This window comes from Pelmatolapia mariae, linkage group LG16_19 (assembly GCF_036321145.2).
Source record: "Pelmatolapia mariae isolate MD_Pm_ZW linkage group LG16_19, Pm_UMD_F_2, whole genome shotgun sequence".
Lineage (NCBI taxonomy): Eukaryota > Metazoa > Chordata > Actinopteri > Cichliformes > Cichlidae > Pelmatolapia > Pelmatolapia mariae.
This window is the reverse complement of record NC_086241.1, coordinates 34,802,514-34,822,312: the sequence shown is the minus strand read 5'-3', so window position 1 is coordinate 34,822,312 and position 19,799 is coordinate 34,802,514. Positions and strand designations below refer to the sequence as shown.

The 19,799-nt window shown below is 43.7% G+C and overlaps 1 protein-coding gene across 1 annotated transcript; it reads right to left on the bottom strand.

Moving 5' to 3' along the window:
- Positions 1-1,032: 1,032 nt before the first annotated feature.
- Positions 1,033-19,543, bottom strand: LOC134644269 (trichohyalin-like). Its single transcript, XM_063497138.1, has 25 exons — positions 19,454-19,543; positions 18,264-18,406; positions 17,663-17,821; positions 17,445-17,582; positions 17,284-17,361; positions 17,113-17,171; positions 14,918-15,083; positions 14,728-14,834; positions 14,168-14,545; positions 13,956-14,082; positions 12,381-12,518; positions 11,473-11,621; positions 11,200-11,349; positions 11,047-11,125; positions 10,486-10,563; positions 10,241-10,387; positions 10,051-10,160; positions 9,634-9,951; positions 9,423-9,550; positions 6,436-8,516; positions 4,277-4,429; positions 4,021-4,170; positions 3,458-3,508; positions 3,256-3,318; positions 1,033-3,170 (listed from the first exon to the last, which is right to left on the bottom strand). The coding sequence occupies exons 3-25, from the start codon at positions 17,801-17,803 to the stop codon at positions 2,943-2,945; spliced, it is 5,217 nt and encodes a 1,738-aa protein (XP_063353208.1). The 5' UTR covers positions 17,804-17,821; positions 18,264-18,406; positions 19,454-19,543; the 3' UTR covers positions 1,033-2,942.
- Positions 19,544-19,799: the final 256 nt, after the last annotated feature.

The window sequence follows — 19,799 nt, the reverse complement described above, 5'->3', positions numbered from 1 at the left end:
CCACCCTCTTTGCTCTTCGCGGTGTGTAAACAGACTCCGGCTCCACGTTAAACTATTTCAGTACTGCACTGCACTGCAGGTCCGGCCAGGTGCTGAATCTACATCCACACTGTTTACAGTCCCAGCGAGAGATAGCGAGAGGTGAAGCATGTAGAGGCAGGTGTCCCGTAATGGGCTCTGGCTCAGTCTCTCTTCCTAAGCCAGGGGATCGGCAACCTTTAACCATTTGGACCTGGTTTCGACGAAAAACAAACAAACAACACCCCCCACTGGGAACCGCAAACACTTTTTAACAACTAAAACGAAGATAACACTGTATATATTCTCTTTTATCTTTACACTTTATATAAACTACTATAGTGTGTTGCTTATGAAATCCATGAAGTGCTACAGAGAAAATAAAATGTTATTTATGTAATGAACACATTTGGAACACTTAAAAATAATAACAAAAAAGAAACAAGTAAAAAGCTGAACTTAAATGATCCAGCAAACAAAAATGTCGCGAGCCGTCATCCTTATATCCTGGAGCCTTGACCTGATATAAAAATTAAACTGGAAAAAAGCACCATGTTACTAAACAATGAAAAATAAATACTTGCAAAATATCTGAATATTTATTTTGCCTGGTCAATGGGACGTCTGCTCCTGAACCTCTGCGCACAGCGTCTGCAAATCGGGGCTGTACGAAGTCACGTTCATCTTTACGCAGGACTGTAAGCTGTCGTCTGTGAGCGGTGTTTGTTTCATGATGGAGAGAATAGCTGCTCACGTACGTATGTGTATCAGAAGATCGACATGACTCCGAATGCATATCTCTTCATGTTTAAGTGTCGGGATGGCATTCCACGTTTCAAACACGGAGCCGCAGGATGAAAGAGCCGCGGGATGCCGCCCCCGTCCTAAGCACTTGGAGTATCCTCCTTCAAGGTTGTGACATCATTTTCCCATCATTTGTCCATATATACCACCAGATCTTTAATATCAAAACTATTAACATGTTCATTTATTCTGATTTTCTCACACTGGTATCTGCCACCGCGTCCACTTTGTCACTTTGGAAACATTTACAAGCTTTTGTTTTTTCTGCTGTTTAAAATATATTTTTGTAAAAAGGTAACAAAGAAAAATCAAAATAGCATTTATGATTTATTTCAGTATCATTCTGTGAATTCAACAATCGGAAAGCATAAAATGTTTGACAACTTTAGAATAATTTTATTATAAAATGCAAGTAAATAACTTTTAAAAGTAGCTGTTAAGTTAAAACTAAAGCTATCCGGGCTGGGCATCACACCTGAACCTCAAACTATGAAATGTTCAGAACAAAGTGTCTGCAGCTGCATTTTAAACCTTAATTTACACACATTTAGTTCAGTGTTAAAGGCATTTTAGCCTCATGTTTACATCTCTAAGATCCAACTGTGACAACTTTCCATCAGTCAGCTTATAAGACAAATCACTCATGATTAATGTGTAACAGAAAATGAGACGAGATGATAATAAATGTGTGATGTAATCGCTGTCTCCGCTCTTATATGTTGACAAATGAATAACTATAAAAACAGCAAACTATCATAAATCTGGGATTTCAGTGTTTGTAAAAATGTAAACTTGTACAAGTTGATTCACTCTGACGGTGATTTTATGAAACAGGAAATGAACTGGAGGGCCAGTCAGCTGATTCAGGTGCAGCTCTCAGATTTCAGGGTGTTGTCTAAACCAGCTTCCTTCCCCCCGGGACGCTTCCTCGAGCTGGCCGCACATATTTACACACAAATACACACCACGAGTTGATCTTTGACTTCAACATGAGCCTGACTAAGCTCAGGCTGGAGGACTGTGGGAAAAGCAATGCAATGTATTTCAGGGTTTCAACATTTAGTGGCACTTCCCCATACACTGGCCAATTCTGACACTTGTTCTGTATTAATCAGTGTCCAAGTATCACAGCTGCTGTGAACACTGCATCCATGATCCTTCAGTTTTGCAGAGTGACGATTATTTTATTAATATTAGTACTCAGTATAAATGGGCACACCTTACACCTGTGCAATTTATAAATACATCTTGGTAATCAGGGTGGCCACCTTAATAAGGTAGTGTTAAAAAAAACTGTCACTTTTGGATCTAGAAAAGACAACATGATGGCCCAGACTCACCTGAGCCACTCTGACTCAGGTGAGTCTGGGTTTATGCTCGAGGAAGAGCTGCTCATTAAAACAAACAAATATAAATAAGTGGCATTGTTGGACTGTAAACATTTATCAGCTTTTTAAGCTTTGTGACTGTAAAAAGGTGATGTTGTTATTACATGACTGTATACAGAAATAATGGTAATAAAATGAGACAAAAGTATTAAAGTGCCAGCATGTGAAACATGACCAGTGTAACCACAGAACAAAAACAGAAGAATAAATATGCAGAAACACTGAAAACAATTTGAAGGAACTAAAATAAGAATTTCTTTGCTTTGTGTGATGCAGAGAAAAGAAACCACAAGGTCACAGAAGAAGACCGTAGTAATGTCTACAATGCAGCAGAACTGTTATTACATCGTGTTAATTCTGTGTGTATTCTAACAAATGCAGAAAAGGTTGTTTTGGCTTTAATAGCGAGAAAAGCAGGTGTATGTGCATCACTTCCCTTTGTATTCTGATTGGCTGGTTTTAATTAGTTGCTTCAAATCCTCTGACAGGAAGAGCTCTATTTGGATGAGTACGTGGCACAACCTGTGGCACATGTGTTTCTACTGTAAATGAGAAACCAGGTCTCAGTGGGACTGCCTGTATAAATAAAGGTTAAATAAACATGAGGTAAAGGGCTCACAGAGAAGAGACCTGAATGTTTAAATGGAGACGATGGGATGAAGCCGATCCAAGACGGCTCTCCATCTCAATTTAATGAGTGTAAAGTAATTAAGAACATGTGGTCCTGAATTTTCACAGCTGGCTGAAGGACATTCTGAGCTCCTCCTCCCTCATGCTACGATCCAATCGCTGTGTCTCAGACTCTAGGATGGATGGGACTGGATGTTGTGTGATAGTTGCTAGTGAATCACTGAGGTCAAGTCTCAGAGAGAGCATTGACTGGCTGTTTCTGGAGGACTGCTGAATGAATTCTGCCCTTTGTTGCTGACCGACAGCCAGTGCAAACTGGAGCTGCTTCACCTGGAGGAGAGGAGATACAGAGACATCATCAGCACCCACCTGACATCAGAACACCAGGAAGTCTTCTTTTGTGCTTTGCACTCACCTGGTCCTGTAGCTCCCTCACTTTGCTCCTCAGTTGCTGCTCTTCTGTATTGGTTAAAGACCCCTAAAACACACAATAGGTTTGCAACCACACTTGCCTCTATTGACATTTGTCACAAACACACACCTCATAGTCTGGAGAAATGCACTTACACTAACACAACCTGTAATTATTACTGTAATAAGGGAACTGTGTGTCTCACCTGGATGCTCTCACTCAGCTGCTGTCTGAGCCTCGAGCGCTCTTCCGCCACCTGAAATACACAATAATGTGTACTCATATCAATGTGTCTGCTGTGTATCTGTATACCTTTCTTAGTGTTGTGTGCCTCAATATGCCAAAGTGGTGTCTCTGTATATTGAAATCTGTCTGGTCCTAGGCACACACTGGGTCTGTGACTCAGACACAGTCTTGTTTTGCCCTTTGTTTACACCAGGAGCAAATATGGTGACCAGATTATATCCTATATCAGAATATAGTTTGACCAGATTCTCTGTGCTGCTCCTGGGTCCTAGTTCCTGCCATCTTTACCTTGCTGTGTGCAACTCGACACTTCTTGTGTTAAAAATAGATCCAACACTATTTTACGTGATGTGGAGCAAAGACACGGCAACGTTTCTTTAAAGCTCCGCGGCACATCTGCTGGGATGTGGTTGCAATCAACTGCATCCTGCTGTGTACCTGTGTCACTGTGGCTTAATGCAGATGTGTACACAGCGTCTCTCTGGGTGCGTGCACGTGTACCTGTCTCATTGTTGTGTATACCTGTTGCAGCGTCTCTCTCAGTGTGTGTGTCGCTCTTTTTAGTTTGTCTTTCTGATTTTCCAGATGAAAGTTTTTCTTATTCAGTCGTTTCTGATCCAGTTCCAGTTCAGCCACCAGACTCTGCAGGACCATCAGTCTCTCCTTCAAACCCTGCAGACACATTTTTCCCACACAGCTCCACTTTACAACCTGTTTCCTGTCGATGCACTTGTGTTCTTTGAGTACAGCTGCACTGACAACCTGACCACACACTGACCTCTGTATCAGACGTGGCCACTGGGCTCTGCTCCTCCTTCTGGGGCCTCCTTTTATAGCCCATCAAAGCTGCATCTGTTTGCTGTGATCGAGCTAACCCGATCCCATCCCTGTCCTCCCCCATCTCCTCTGTGCTGTGACTCAGAGTGTCCACCTGCACATCAGCAATAAAAACAGTTACATTACAATGTCAAATTAACAGAACAGCGTCATAGCGATTAAATGCAACCCATATACAAGATGACGTTATTTATAATAATGCTTAAGCTCAACCCCAGATCTATGAATCTTTGTGAACTTATGTAGCATGTTTTTCAGCTCAGAAGCATTTAACACCCTGTGATCAACTTCAATAAAATCCTTGATAACACAAGTTTGAATGATCAATATAGTGGGGCAGTGCTATTATTCACAGTTTGATCTGATAGCAGAGTTCAGGCATTGAACAAACACTATACGAGGACTTACACATGTTTTAGGCTTCAATTAGAGAATTCACTCATTAACAGGTATAAGCTATTTCTTTGTTACTTCTTGTAAAGGGTCTTGAGATAATTCCAGGTTGCATTTGTAAGAAACAATATCTGGATAATATCTGGATGGACAGATGGAATCATGATGGGTGGGCATGTGGTTTTCACTGGCACTGTGTCACTGGTGTTTATTGCTGTGACAGAACACAGGAACACGGGAGAGTGCTATAAACTACAGATCTGTAAAACATGGGATCCCAGCCTGTGAACCGCTTCAGCACAAGCTGGAGGTCACCAAGACGACAGAACCACATCGTCCACAAAAGCAAAGACGAAATCCTGAGGCCCCCGAGGTGGAGACCCTCCACCACCTGGCTATAGCTAGATATTCTGTCCATAAATATTATGAACACAATCATGACAAAAGGCAGCCTGACAGAGTCAAACACCCACCAAAAATGAAACCGTCTTACTGTCGGCAATGTGAACCAAGCTCTCGCTATGGTTGTACAGGGACAGAGTGGCCCGTAACAACAGGCCAGACATTTCATACTCCCAAAAGGATACTGCCCAAGAAATGCAGTCAAATAACTTCTCCAAGCCAAAACCCACATGTAGACTGGTTGTGCAAACTCTCCTGCACCTCAAATATCCTGAGAGGATAAAGAGCTGGTCAGGTGCTCTGAGACAACAATGAAAACCACATTGTTCCTCCTGAATCTGAGGTCTGACTAATGGATAAACTTTCACTTTCACAGGCTGAGAAATGTGCAAAATTACAGACAAAGTTCTGGCAGCCTATTGCCCAGACAGTCTTTTTGCTGTTTAACTGCAGTCGTTAAAAAACAGACATTTCTACAGTAGAAAGTGAAAAACAGAAACAGTTAAAGTTCAAAATTTCTGCTCGTGCTTGTTTGTGGTGAGAAACAAATTAAACGAGTTAAGAATTGGCTTCAAGCTCACAGTCAGGCCTGTCAGACGCATCCAGACACCCAGTATCACTGAAATGCAGCCAGATGTTTGCTCATTTCACGTTTTCACTCCTTCCTTCACTATTTCCCGACACGCTTGCTCTCCCATCTTTCTATGCACCTGACCTGTACCCCTACACGTGGTGTCTTTTGGAAAGTCATACCATTTGACATTCCATAAGACTGGTAATGGTATGATCCCAGTCTGTCTGTGCATCTGATTGGCCACATGGTGAGCCTATCAAAATAAAGTCCCACCCCTGCCTGCATGGATTCTCAGCAGTGATGAAGATTAGGCTCACTGACGTGTGAAATCGTCTCTCAGGCTGGATATGATTGTATATCCTGTGTTCAGTCATTTCACCATACAGAATGCTTTAGTCACATGTACAATAATTCCACCGTGTCAAGAGCAGCCTTCAGTTCAGCGTACAGACGACAAACGGTAAGTACATGAGGTTTACTTTAACGACAGCACGTTGTTCTTCTTACTGATATATGGTTTGTGTTACTGCTGGTCTCAAAACATACGGTTGTCTAACAAAAAAAGCCGAGCTGACAATGACAGAATACTGGCCCGTGGGCCGTATGTTTGACACCCCTGCTACAGAGGGTTCAAGCAGTTTGACCTCAAGGTGGTTTCTTCAGTTCAAGCAGTACCGTTGTCAGGGCGACTGTTTTTCTACAGTGTTTGTGTGATTGACAGACTGAAGTACCTGACTCTGCAGGGGGTTTTGCACCATCACCTCCAGGCTCTGCTTCACTCCTCTCAACTCCTTCTGAGGAAAGTCATCTTTCGTCTTTGTCAGCTTATTGTTTTCCATCTCCTGCACCTCCTCCTTGAGAGCTGTCACCTCTTCCTCCGTCCTCTGTAGCTTCTCCTTTATCTGCTCCTTCTCATTTTGTTCTTTTTGCAGCTCTTTTTTAATAACCAGTAACTCCATCTTAGTCGTCCTCAGCTCCTCCTGCGTCTCCTCTCCCCACACCTCTCTGAGATATTGTGCTTCTTCTCTCCATTTTAACAGCTCATCTTGTGCCTCCTCCTTCCTTCTTTTCTCCTTTTGTACCGCCTCCCTAAGCACCAACATCTCTAGATTGCTTCTCTCCATCTCCTTCTGCACTTCCTTCCTGAGAGCCGATGCCTCTTCCTCCTCGGTGTCCAACAGCCTTGCTTGCTGCTCTTTCGCTCTCATTTGTCCATCAGCTTCTTTTCCCTTCTCTATCGATTTATCCTGCAGACGTTTCTTCTCTTCCCTCAGTATGATCAGCTCATCCATTTCTCCTTTCATCGTCTCCTGAACTTCCTTTAGCGTGTTCTCCAGTCTCCTCTTCTCCTCCACCGTCTTCCTCAGCACCTCTCTTTGGTCCTTCATGTCACTTTCTACTTCAGACAGTTGTTCCCCCACCCTCTTTGTCTCCTCCCCAGCTCTCCTAAGTGCTTCTCTCTCTTCCTCGGCCTCCCTAAGTTTCTCCTCTAAACTCTTCTTCTCCTCCCTGACCTCCATCAGCTTACTTTGCAGTCTCCTCGTGTTTTCTTTCTCAGTTCTACTTAGTGCCTCCCATTCTCTTCTCTCCTCGTCCTTCTCCTCCAGTATAGCTCTTAACCGCTGCACCTCCTCCTCTTGCTCCACACAGATATGGTTAAGCTTTCTGGCCTCACTCTCGCTGTGTTCTGCCCTCTCCTGCCACTCCTTTATCTCCACCTGCAGCCTGTCACGGGCTTCCTCCATTTCTCTTACTCTTTTCCTTGCTCCCTCGCTCTTTGTCTGTCCCTCCTGTAGCTCCCTAACCTGGGAGGAGATCGTGTCATCTTTTTCCATACCTTTCCTACTTCCTTCCAGGTGGTCCCCTCTTACCTCCTTTTGCTTTAGTCTGGCATTCACCCTCTCTCCTTCCTCCTCCCCCTCCTTCAGATGTTCTCGATGTTCCTCCACTACTCCTTCTCTTTCCCTCACCTGTAATTCCAGGCTCTGCTCCTTACATTTCGCCTCCGCCTTAAATTCATTAAACTTCTCATTGGCCACATTCAGCCTTTGCCTCATCAGCTCTGCCTCCGCCGCTTTCTCCTTTAGCTTCTCGAGCAGCTTTGCAACCACCTCCTCCTTCTCCTCTAGCAGTTTGTCTTTCTTTCTCCTTTCATCCTCTTGTAATGTTGAGATTTCTTTTTTCAGTCTGTTAATCTCCTCCTCTTGTTCTTCCACTCTCACCCTCCATCTGTCCCTCTCAGCTTCTGTCCTCAGCTGGTCCACCTTCTTCTCTCTTTTTAATCTCTCCATCCGCTCACAGAGGGCTTCCACTTCTCTGTCCCTCTGTTTCGTCTCCTCTCTTCTCCTCTCCTCCCAAAACTTCTTCTCCTCTCTCAGCCTTTCCTCTGTCCTCTTTACCTCCTCTTCCAGTTCCTCCTTCTCTCCCTCTAATCGCTGTACTCTTTCTATCATGAGGTTGATTTGAGTCTTCATCTCTATTACCTCCTTCCTCATTTTCTCCTCTTCTCTTTGCCTCTCCTCCACCTCCTCAGTTAATCCCTCAATGTAATTCCTCAGCACCTCAGCTCCTCTTCTCCCCGAGTTCTCACTAAAGAAACTCCTTTCTTCCTGTTCGGCCTCCGTCTCATCCTTCCTCTCCATTTCCTCCCTCCTTCTTCTTCTCCTCCTCAGTTTCTCTATCTCCTCTGTCATCCTCTCCATGTCCTCTTGCAGTGCCTTCCTCTCCTCCTCACTCATCTCTCTCCTCTTCTTCTCATCTTCTGCCCTGGACATCATCTCCTCCAGCTCGCCTCTCAGACACTGGATCTCCCCTTTAAAAAGACAAAAAAAGTTTTAAATACAACTACAGTAATTTACATCAAAATCACTGTTGTTCCTATTAATGTCAGCACAACTGATACGTTTCACTTGAGTGTGTTCACTGGGATGGATTCATTCACACTGCATTTAATCAGTGTGTGTGTGTGAACGTTAGAAAGTCAATTATCACAACTGTGTCCGAGGAGGAGAGCAGCTGTGGTCTCGAGACACGCTGCTGGGAACAGCAGGAGACTGGAGGGAGACAGGACTGTAACCAGCAGACTCAAGCCTGCTGCTGTCTGAGGAGTCTAAACCTGTCATGTTGCTGGAGTTGCTTGTCTCATGGGAAAGCTGCTTAGAGGCTCAGGAAAGAAAGAGGGGAAATAAGCAGACCTGGCAGCCAACTGTTGGAGGCAGGGGTTAAAGCCATGCTGCAAACCTGTGGAGGTGGGGTGTAGGGGCTCTGGGGCCCAGTCACTACAACGAGTCCTGTGAAACAATAAAGCCATCGAAAATCTGAGAAGCTGGTTGAAGAGAGGCAAGTCAGAGCTCGATCACCCTGGGAGAGAGCCTCTCTATGATGGCTTTTAATACTCAATCATGTTGCCAATTAAGCTAAAATCTTTGGTGCTATTTATTTTTCAGCCTTTTGATGCCACCTTTGTTGAGATGTGTTACCGACTAATAGTTTTCTTAAAACAGGCCCATTTTCTCAGTTCAAACATCTTTAATGTTCTATTGTGAATAAAATGTTGGTTTATGAGATCTGCCAATGATCGCATTCTGTTTTTATATCTTCACCACTTTTTTGGAATTTGGTTTGAACTGCCACATTTATATGTTTTCATTATTCTTGTTTTAAGCAAAATCTAAGGAATAAAGGTTTGATATTATGACTTTAGTGTACTGTCACTGACCATGTAAGGTGTCTTTGGCCTGCTTCAGAGTGTGGATGTGTGTGTTCAGCTGACATTTTTCCACCTCTGACTGTGAGAGACGCTTCTGCTGCTCACTGAGCTGCTGGTGGGCAGACAGCGACACAGACCTGCAGGCAGAGAGAGAGCCAGGATGTCAGTATGCATGCGACCCGTACAAACAAATCCTGATTTTATTTCGTGTGCTCAGCACCGGATCTCCTGCAGATCAACTTCGAGCTGCTCCTTGTGTTTCTGCAGACTATCCAGCTCCTCTTGTAGCCTCCTACTCTCTCTGAGCTGCTCCTGCTGTTGTATGCTCCTATTTTTCACCTCCTCCATTGCTTGCCCCAGCCGGTCCTGCACCTCCTTCAGCTCCTCACACATTGCGGCATGCTGAAAGGACAGCTCATCCACCTGCCGTCCAGCCCTCTGTCTCTCACCCACAGAGGGAAACCTCTCGTCTTCCCCCGGCTCTGTCTCTCGTTCTCTCAGCTGCTGAACAGCATCTTCCTCAGCCTCTCTCTGTACTCTAACAGACACAGCACAATTCACACTCTAATTATTCAGGATTAAAATCAAATTAACTTTACTGTTCTGGCCTGACGACTTGGGTGCAAACTGATCTCACCTGAGCTTGCTGAAATCCATGTTTAGGGTCTTGACTTCCCTCTCCAGAGAACTGACTTGTGACCTTTGAGCCTGCAGCTGTGATTGGCCCTCTGACAGCTCAGACTCCAGCTGGTAACAGACACGTGAACTGACTTACATGATGTACTAAAGCTGGAAGCCACAGAGAGAGGGCATGTAGGGAGGAGTACCTTCAGCAGCTGCTTGTTCAGCTCTCTCTTGTCTGAGGCCAGAGAAGAGTTCAGGGCGGACAGCTTGTCTAGCGCATCCCGTCCCTCCTCCACCTCCCGTCTTAATGCGCTCTCTTGCAACGACAGATGCGACACGCACTCCCTGAACTGATGAGACAAAGATGGCAGCCAGAACATCATTCTATGCAAATGAGTAAAGCTAAGAGTCTTCCTCTGAGGACACGTTCTCGGTGTCATGTCTGTACCTTCTGTAAGGCATCTCTCATATCAGAAGCGTCTTCCTCGGCTCGCTGCTTGTCCAGCTGCTCCCTCTCTAGTGCTCCCTGCGAGAAAAGAGGACGACGACACCAGACGATGTTCAGCTGTTTTAAATGATGCACTACTTATTTTAGTGACAACAGTTTCTGAAGGGGATCATTTCCTGCTGTGTGTTAAATGGAAGAAAAGCTAAATCGCCCACAATACGATAGTTTCACAATATATGATTGCGATTTTTAACATTTTGCAATAAGCGTAGTATTTGAATCACATTTAATGTGATTTATCACCTTTTTCAAACAGCAAATCATCAGTCTGTAACTGAATGGGGTCAGACTGGCAGTTCTACCATTCTATGTTGTTTTTATTCGAGCTGATTTATTCCACGTTTGCTGGGCTAACGTTCTCTCAGAATGGTGACGCAGGAGTTTATTATGATTTTCATTGACTGAATAAAACAGTGATATTTGGTCTCCACATAAAATATCACATCACTGCTCCGTCTCAGTTCAGGTATAAAAACTGCTTGAGTGAGTGAGCCTGTTTACCTTCAGACTATAAATTTCTGCTTGGGTCAAAGTCTCCCGCTTTGTTAGCTGGACGTTCTCCAACACCTCAGTCTCAACTCTGAAACAAAACCAGTGCATTGCTGATGAACCAGTAAAGCACAGTGCAGTGCAGTGGCGACCTATGCTGAGTACCGTCTGCGCATTTCTGTCTGCAGCTGTCTGTTTCTCTCTTCTTGTTCGTCTTTCTCCTTTCTCAGTCTGTGATTGTCTCTCCTCAGCTCTTCCTCCCTCCTCTGCAGTTCCTCGACCTGCAGACGCAGGAAAGACGCCGTCTCCTTCTCTCTGTCACACACATCAGTAAATACAGAGCTGTAAACTCTGTCAGAGTCGTTCACTAATTCATTTACAAGCATGAATTACACAAAAGTGTAGCATAAAATCTGAATTGATTTTCTCTGTGTGAACCTGCTCAGTACGTCCATAATGTGGCCAAGCTCCTGCTGCTGTTGTTGTGTGTGTGTGTGTAGCTGCTGGTTGTCGTCCTCCAGCTGCTTCAGTCGCAGGTGCAGGGCTGCTCTCTGCTCACCGAGCTGCTGCAGAGATCGCTGCGCCCCCTGATACACACACACACACACACACGCAGACACACAGTAAGGCTTTTGACTAGCATACACATAACCATACTGATTCAGACTGCAGGTGTGCGTGTGCCGCTTTTTGACTGTATAATGAACATCAGGCTGAATAACTTTAGACTTCTAAAATACATCTGCAATATTTTAAATGTGATAATGATTTTTTATTTCATTTAATTTATTTAAATTAGTTAAAATTAAGGAGCTGTCCTACAACAAAATTACGCTTTAATACAACATTAAGGAAAAAATTGAATTTATTAGAAATGTGTGAAAATGATCATTTTCAGTTACAATGTAGCTGTCTGCATTTGTTTGAAGCGCTGTCATATCGCTTTAGGATCAGCTGCACAGCGCTGTCCACACAGACTTGTTTTGTGTGTCGACTCCCAAAAACTGGGAATCATGTACATCAGTGTAATGCACTACAGCAGTGTCCGGACCTGGGCCTAAACACACAACTCTTTAAAATGATGGACTAATCCTGTCAGTTTGCACAGCCAACACTCAGTAACATGAAGTTTTGAACAGTATACACATTTTTAACTACTTCAGTACTTTGGTGTTAAAATCTGCACTTTGAAGTATTTCACATGACAAATACACACTTACATTTCCAACAAACCAAACTGTGTGAAAACAATCAGGGATCAGGAGGCAGATATTGTGGCTACACTGACACATTAATCATAAAAACAGTAGTGACTTTGCATATAAGAACTATATTGCGTTGTTTACCTGTAATTCCTCATTTCTCCACTGTAGGGCGCTCTCAGTCTGAGACAGGACGGAAAGCAAGCAGGACAGATCCAGGCTAAGGACACCCTCTGAGGAGATGTTCAGCGACTGACTGCTGGCTGAGGTCAGGACTCTGGACTGAACACAAAGGAGAACACAAGCTAACTTCAAATGCTTCACTTACTGCTGCTGACAGAGGTTCTTAGAGCTTCATGTAGACCAGCCATCAACACCAACTACTGCAAGAATTCAATTCAATTATATTTCTATAGCACCAAAACAGCCGCCTCATAGACTGTATATTGGAAGGTAAAGACCGTACAATAACAGAGAGAAACAGCCAGAGATTAAAAATAACTCAGTTACATGCAGAGTGGTGCATAAACACATGGTGAGAGAAGAATGCTCATTGCATCATGGGAAGTAGAGCCATGCATGGGACTACTTTACTTCTTAATTCTGAGCATTACCCTCCTGTCCGTTTGTCACTCCCACAATATTTGCGTCCAATCCTGCCCACACTCACAGACTCATCATAGCTTCCACGTGACATCAGAGCTACTGGGACACGCCCACCTGGAGGGCAAAACGGTATTGTGTCCTTTGCCCTCCAGGGATCCTTCAAACATCTTTTAGTTTAAATTAGCAAAAGTGACAGACAGCTGCTGAGCTATTGGATGCACTAAGTGACGTTAGTTTCCAGCTGCCAGAGGGAATACAGAGTATGGCACCCGTATGTGAACACAGCTCTCCTAACCCCGCCTTACGGGCCAAATCGCACCAATCCCTGCTTCTCCACAGCAACCCTGGCTGTCTGTGGTGGCTCATTCAAACCGTAGGAATGATTTACTGACATCAAAAAAAGTACTCTGTCAACTTTACTGTTATGACACAACTTTTCTAGCCCTACACAGTAAATGTCAAAGTCAACTAAACGTAAGACGAGTGCGAGTTCATTGAAGCTAGCTATGTAGCGCTAACCTGTGCTTCAACAGTGAACAATCTCTTGTTCTTCGTCTCCTACACGGTGGCATTATTTACCCATCTAGGTCGAAAACACACAGCTGTCCACACTTTGAAAGCTTTAATCCTGGCATCAATGTAAGGGGAGCGTTTCTCTACAAGATACAGGTAGATGTCCCTGAACTAGAGCTCTGGGAGAGACGTCATCACTTTCAGGGATTTAAATAAAGCTGGGTCACCTGATCCAGCCCCAACTTCAAGCTTTGTCAAAAAAGTCTTAAGCCTAATCTTAAAAGTAGAGATGGGGTCTGTCTCCTGAATCCAAGCTGCGAGTTTCTTCTGCAGAAGAGGGGCCAAAAAGTCCAAGGCTCTGTCTCCCATTCTACTTCTAAAAATCCCAGGAACCACAAGTAAGCCTGATGGGTTGTTACTGGTGAGAATCTCATGTCAACACCACCTTCAGAAATAGACTGACTGAGAAAATTGGTGACGTGTTCAATAATAACTGTACTCACGTAACAACAGCAGTGATTCAGTTTCTATTTCACTTCATTAAACAGGACAACAATAGAAACGCTGTCCTTGGACATCTGACCAACATAACAGACTCACCAGTTTGATCACAGCATGGCTCACAGACTGCAGGCTTCTCTGTATTACTCTATGTCTCTCGGCCTCCCTCTCTCTCTCCTCCCTCAGACTGACCTCGGTCTGCAGCGAGCCAGTGAGCGCCTCAATCCTGGCAAAGAAAGAAGGAGAATGATCGAGAGGAGAACAGAGGGAGGTGCAGGATGTGTTTGAACGTCTGGTAGAAGCTAATTTACCTCTGCTTCAGCTGTAAAACTTGAGTCTCCTGAACAGACTTCACCTCTGAAGTGCCTTGCTCTTCCTCGTCCCTCCTTTCCTCATCCTTCTCCTCTTTGAGTTCCAACTCTCCCAAAGAAAAGATTCGCATTGTGGATGATGAGAGGAGAGGAGGTGCAGAAGAGTTCGGAGGACAGAGGGCCAGATCGGAGGACGGAGGAGGAGAACAGAATGAAGAGGGAGGAAAGTGGGAAGCGAGAAGAGGGGGAGAAGCGGAGGAGAAGGAGAGAGGATTAATGTAAAGTGTGCTGAGCCTCAGAGAGGAGGAGACAGAGTCACAGCTGGAGAGGAGAACGGATGAGAGGCGAGAAAACTCGGCCTTCAGCTGCCACAAGTCCCTGCAGACACAGACAGGTGGGTCAGCATGTTTACAAACTCAGGTTGGTCAAAACGGTCTGAACCCTGTCCTCTTCTAAAGTTCTCTCTTCTTCCTCTGAATGCTGATTGGTGGTGCTAATAACTGGACTGAACCAACTGTAGAGACGGTCCTCTGAGTGAAGCGGCCTCGCCTCAGACGTACCTGTCAGCACCCGTTTTCATAGCGTGACAGTCCCGTCTCAGAGCAGCCACAGATCTCCAGATAGACAGCAGCCGAGCCTGCTGCTCCCCCACGAGACACAGCCGACACTACACACACACACACACACAAATATAGAAACACAATAACTGCCATCTGAGTGGTCACTTTTAAAATCAATTAAACTGCAGACCTCTCGCTCTTTCTGCAAATCAGCCTCTCGCTGCTCTGCCTCCTCCACAGCTGTCATCCAATCATTCGTCAGCTTCTGGAGGTCCTCCTTCAGGGCGTGGTTGGCCTGCTCTGATTGGACAAGTTGCTTGCAAAGGAGACTATTGGTGTCACCTAAACTGACTGACCTGAGGAGGGAGACACATATGGTGACAATAATTTATTAAATCAGCAGCTTCAAATAAAACCACAAACTTCTTTTTTAAACTGTCATGAAAAAACTGACAATATTTGCGTAGAACAATTACAATTATAAGTGAACTTCATTAAATTAAACACTTATAGCAGTAATTCTGGCTCTGGGTTTGATAAAGCCTTTTTAAATACAACACAATGATGTTATGACTTTTGGTCACTAGAAGAAAACCTGTAACAAAGATGAAGGACTGCAAGCTTCAGTGGATGGATGCACCTTTACTCAAACAAAGCTTTGGAGAACTTCAACACAAATGGTTCCTGTGTTTACTTTTCAAATAAACAGAGTAAGAGGCATGAAAGTGGAATTTCATTCATGTTTCAGAAGGAGAATCCCCTCCAGTGACCGAGGAGCAGACTCTGACAGACGCGAGACTCTCTTAATGTCCTTATGCATGTAGCAAGAGAATTAAACAAATGTTTCCTTAAAGTGAGTAACAATACATGTTTATGTAAAATAGCAAAAAGCTACATTTAAATATTGTAATATTTTTGTGACTGTTTCGTATATGTCACAAGAAATAAAATCAGTGCATTAATTCTCAAACGCTGATGAGCTGCCACCTATCAAGAGCTGAATTTACCACATGAACTTTTTTCATTCTAACCACACAAACGTGTATAAAAACTACACTGAACTATATAATAAATGTGAACATAAGGTTGGTCCTGACAGCTTTGTTCCTCAGCTTCTCTGTATTTTGACATCGCTCGTTGTGTTCTGTAAAATTCAGTATTCAGACCAACATGAAGTGGATGCACTGATGAACACATAAATGTACAATGCCTGAGGCTGGCATGGAGGAAGCAGCAAAATGATTTGACAATAATTAGCACTGATAACTTTGCAGAGTTTCACTTTTGGTGCACAGCTGCATGAAAACGTTTGCACAATTTTGAAATGATGAGAACTTCTGAAACATCTTATAAGCAAGAACAATAAATAGTTGTTGATGCTAACCCTCATAATGCTTTGACTCCTCTGGGGTCAAAATGATCCCAGTTATTGAAACTATACAGTATAAATTGTTAATGCTGTGTTTCATGTTCTTCTCATCCTGCAGACCTTATACACAGACACCCTGTTTTTGACTGAAAATAACATGAAACCATGAAATACTTTGACTTAGCACAGAGTACTGTATGCTGAACTTTAGTCAGAATGCTGTTTGTGAATCAGCACACAATCACACTCTGGGGTCAAAGTTCACCCCATCACACCATTTCTTTAGTCCATTTTAAATGTAAGGCCAATGCGACCTCATTTACATGAACTTTTACTTTTGAGCAAAAATGAATAAAATCATAAATTATTCTGATTATAGTTAACGATCAGAGATCAGCAAATAATTACACCTGTATCTGTACTCCTGAGTCAAAAATGATCCCGTGTGTTCTGGCTGTTAAGTGTAAATTATCACCTACTAATGTGTTTCAACATTTTAGTCAACTTTACTCCAACTTTTTACCTGACATTTTTCTGTTTTTGGGGTGACGGCACACCAGAGCGTGGGTCACTTTCATGAGGCGAGCCCTGCTCGTCTTTGACACGAGGGCGGGGCAAGCTCAGGCTTACTGTTCCCACCGTTTGCAGGCCAAGGGTGTATGAAGTACAGATTGTCACAGGTGATTATTTCTTCCCCTGGAGACCTTCTGTAATGTGTAACTCGCATGTCTGAATTTTTCTGACTGCCAACCAGTACGTTTGCCAGCACACACCTGCAGCTTAAAGAAGTCCAGACACTTTTCTTTCCAAGCTCCTTAGACAAACTACACAGTACTTTCTATATACTGACAATGCACAGCACACTGTGGGAATCATAGTTTCTAAGTTCTACATAAGAATTAATTCACAACTTCTTGCTTTGATTTCCAAACACAGGCGTGTCACCAGAATCTGAGTGTCTAAATTCATGTGGTCACAGCAGGTCTAACCCAGCACAGACAGACATCCCCACTTACCTCTGTTGTTCCTCCTCCAGTCTGAGAAGGGCGCTTTCCAGAGAGTCATCTATGATTCTCTGTTAAAGCAAACACATAACAGCTGTATGCCGACACTCGCTGTGGTAGTTTTACTGTATCGTAGCAGGCAGTGTGTTAGTAGTACTGCAAATACTATTACTTGAGTCTGACCTCAGTGCTGAGCATCTGTGTATGATTATCCTGCAGCCGAAGCTCCAAATGCTGACATCGTTCTCTGTATTCCAACACCTACAATAAAATCACAATCAATATTTTCCATCTCCCACTACATCTACTCCAATTATGAGAACAGCACTACTCTTTGGCCTCACCTTGTTCTGGAGCCTGTGGATCAGCAGGGCCTGCCTGGCCTCCCTCTCTCTCCCCTCCCTTACCTTCTTCTTCCATTCCCTCTGCTCACCCTCTAGTTGCAGAGAGAGAGCAAGTGAGGGAGACAATGACCGCCACAGCTGGTGGGAGGATGGAGAGAGAAAGATGTAAAGGCTTAACTTCATCTAATGATCAGCAAAACTCCCCTGCTCCTTCTCACCCTGTCCTTCAGAGCTCTGTTCCTGGATTCCAGCTCATCTTTTTCAGCATGACTCTGTGCCAGCTCCTCCTGCAGCCGACACACCTCCTGTTTAAGATGCAGCTTCTCTTCCTGCCAGCCTATCAACAACTCTTCTTCCATGTTTGGAAGTCCACCTGTCTGCAGTGCACCAGGAGACACACATGACTTTAGCAAATAAGTGAATTAATTAAAATTTTTTGGGGAAAAAACACAAATAAACACTCAGAAAAAATAAAACAAGAAGTCATTGTATGATTATATTATTAAAGATTTATTCAAACTAAATATAAAAATTGGCAAAAAAAATGGGGCTTTCTTATTCGACCTAGTGTGTGTGTGTGTGCAATGGGGCAAAGGAGAAAAGGCAGCAAATCTTTTCTGCATTGCTGTATTTTGTATGGTCTTCACAGATCTCCATCACTCACTCCTCCTCATGTCTCTGACATAGTTGGAGGGACAAAATCAACTCATTCTGTGCAGAACTAGAGTAAACTTACATGTCAAACACAGATTTTATGCAAGTGCACGCAGAGACTGAAGTAGAAACAGGAAAAATGAAAACCGCTGTTGTAATACCCACCTGCGATTTCAGGTTTTGACGAGCCAGCTGATCCAAACTAGCTATGATGAACTTACTTCATGGTACATCCCTCAAAGCTGAGATCGCTCCAAAACTACATACTAATGTCACATGACTGTTTGGCGTTTGTGCCCAACCTTGAACTGAAGTGAAACACAATAAAGGTAAATAATAAACACACAGAGCTGACGAGGCTGATGCAAATAGGCATTTAAAAGTTACACACAACCATAACAACTTTAGATTAGGGATGTGCACAACTAGTCAACTAATCGTTGCTATTGTCACTACTCGGTGCCAGAAGTTAACTGGTAGTCAGTGCTGGTGCGGTAACAATCCTAACTCAGAATTTGGACCATTCGCTGAACTTGTCCCTTCACATATTCAGGTTTCCGTGCACATGTTGCAAACACCGGCACTACCATCTGGCTGCGTGCAGTCTGTTCTGTCTGGGTCGAGAGCTTTCGGCCACATCGTCCTGCAAACCTTGGCTGGACGTCTGTATGAGACTGTCTGCACTTCCTAACTGCTGCTGACAGGGTGAGGAAACTGTTTTCTTCTGACTGCCTCTGTTTTATTGAAATGCTTGGCCGTCAATTATTGTTACAATAAAGAAATAACTGAGAAAACACAAATTTCTTTACATTTGTGCTAAATTTAAATAAACTGCCTAGGGTACCGGGATTAGCAACATCTACGTAGCTTTTGGGAACCATCATAATGCTCACATCCATATTTGGTGTAGCAGCTGACCGGATGGAGACGTATGTGTACATTACGTTATTGACATTGGGTGTCACGATCAACGTACGTCGCTTAACGGTCACTCTGTTTTAAAGGATATGAAGGACTTTTGAGGCGTTTAATCGTTTTAAGCAGGTTTTATACTTATGCAGCGTTGTTTTCAGAGCAAAATAAAGCGGAGGACGTTTTATAACAGAGGTTGGTCTCTCTGCAGGTCTAGCGTGATTTCCTCATCATATGAGCTAGCTACTGACTACCTGACTGTTGAGCAACACGTTCTTTAACGTGGAAGCGCAGTTTTCCCCTCTGCAGGTAGCTGCTCGGATATAATCCCAGAGTCTGACTAAAATGGTTCCAACAATCCGTTTCGTGCTCTAACTACGGGGAGCACACTTCTTCTGCTAGCATGCTAAGACCAGGAAACATACATTCAAGAACGTTCGTACCTTGAACTGTTGCCTCGTTCAGAAAATGTCAGAAATAAAACATTAAGAGTGTAAACACAAACTGGTGTTGTCAGCGTATTCAAACCAAGAACCTCACCTCTCACCCGGACATAGACAGTCATGTGATCCCACCGAAACGGAAACTTCCCGCTTTGAGCGACACCTGCTGGCAGGAAATATTTACATTTCCCTGTTTATTCTCAATAGCTTTGTCAGCGCGTTTGCAGCTGCCTTAAGACGTACGTCCTTCAGCAAACACTATTTTCACCCAGCTAACATATATTAGGTTGTTTACATTGCTTAGGAATTAAGCACAAAACACTGCTTGTTGGGATAACCACAAAGG

Bases quoted from the DNA above. Each gene is read 5' to 3' on its own strand.
- LOC134644269 (XM_063497138.1), bottom strand. From the start codon at position 17,803: ATGGAAGAAGAGTTGTTGATAGGCTGGCAGGAAGAGAAGCTGCATCTT. The intron at 14,835-14,917 runs GTCTGCAGTTTA...GTGTGTGTGTAG, and splicing joins ATTTGCAGAAAGAGCGAGAG to TGTCGGCTGTGTCTCGTGGG. The intron at 3,171-3,255 runs GTGAGTGCAAAG...CCTCTCCTCCAG, and splicing joins TGAGGGAGCTACAGGACCAG to GTGAAGCAGCTCCAGTTTGC.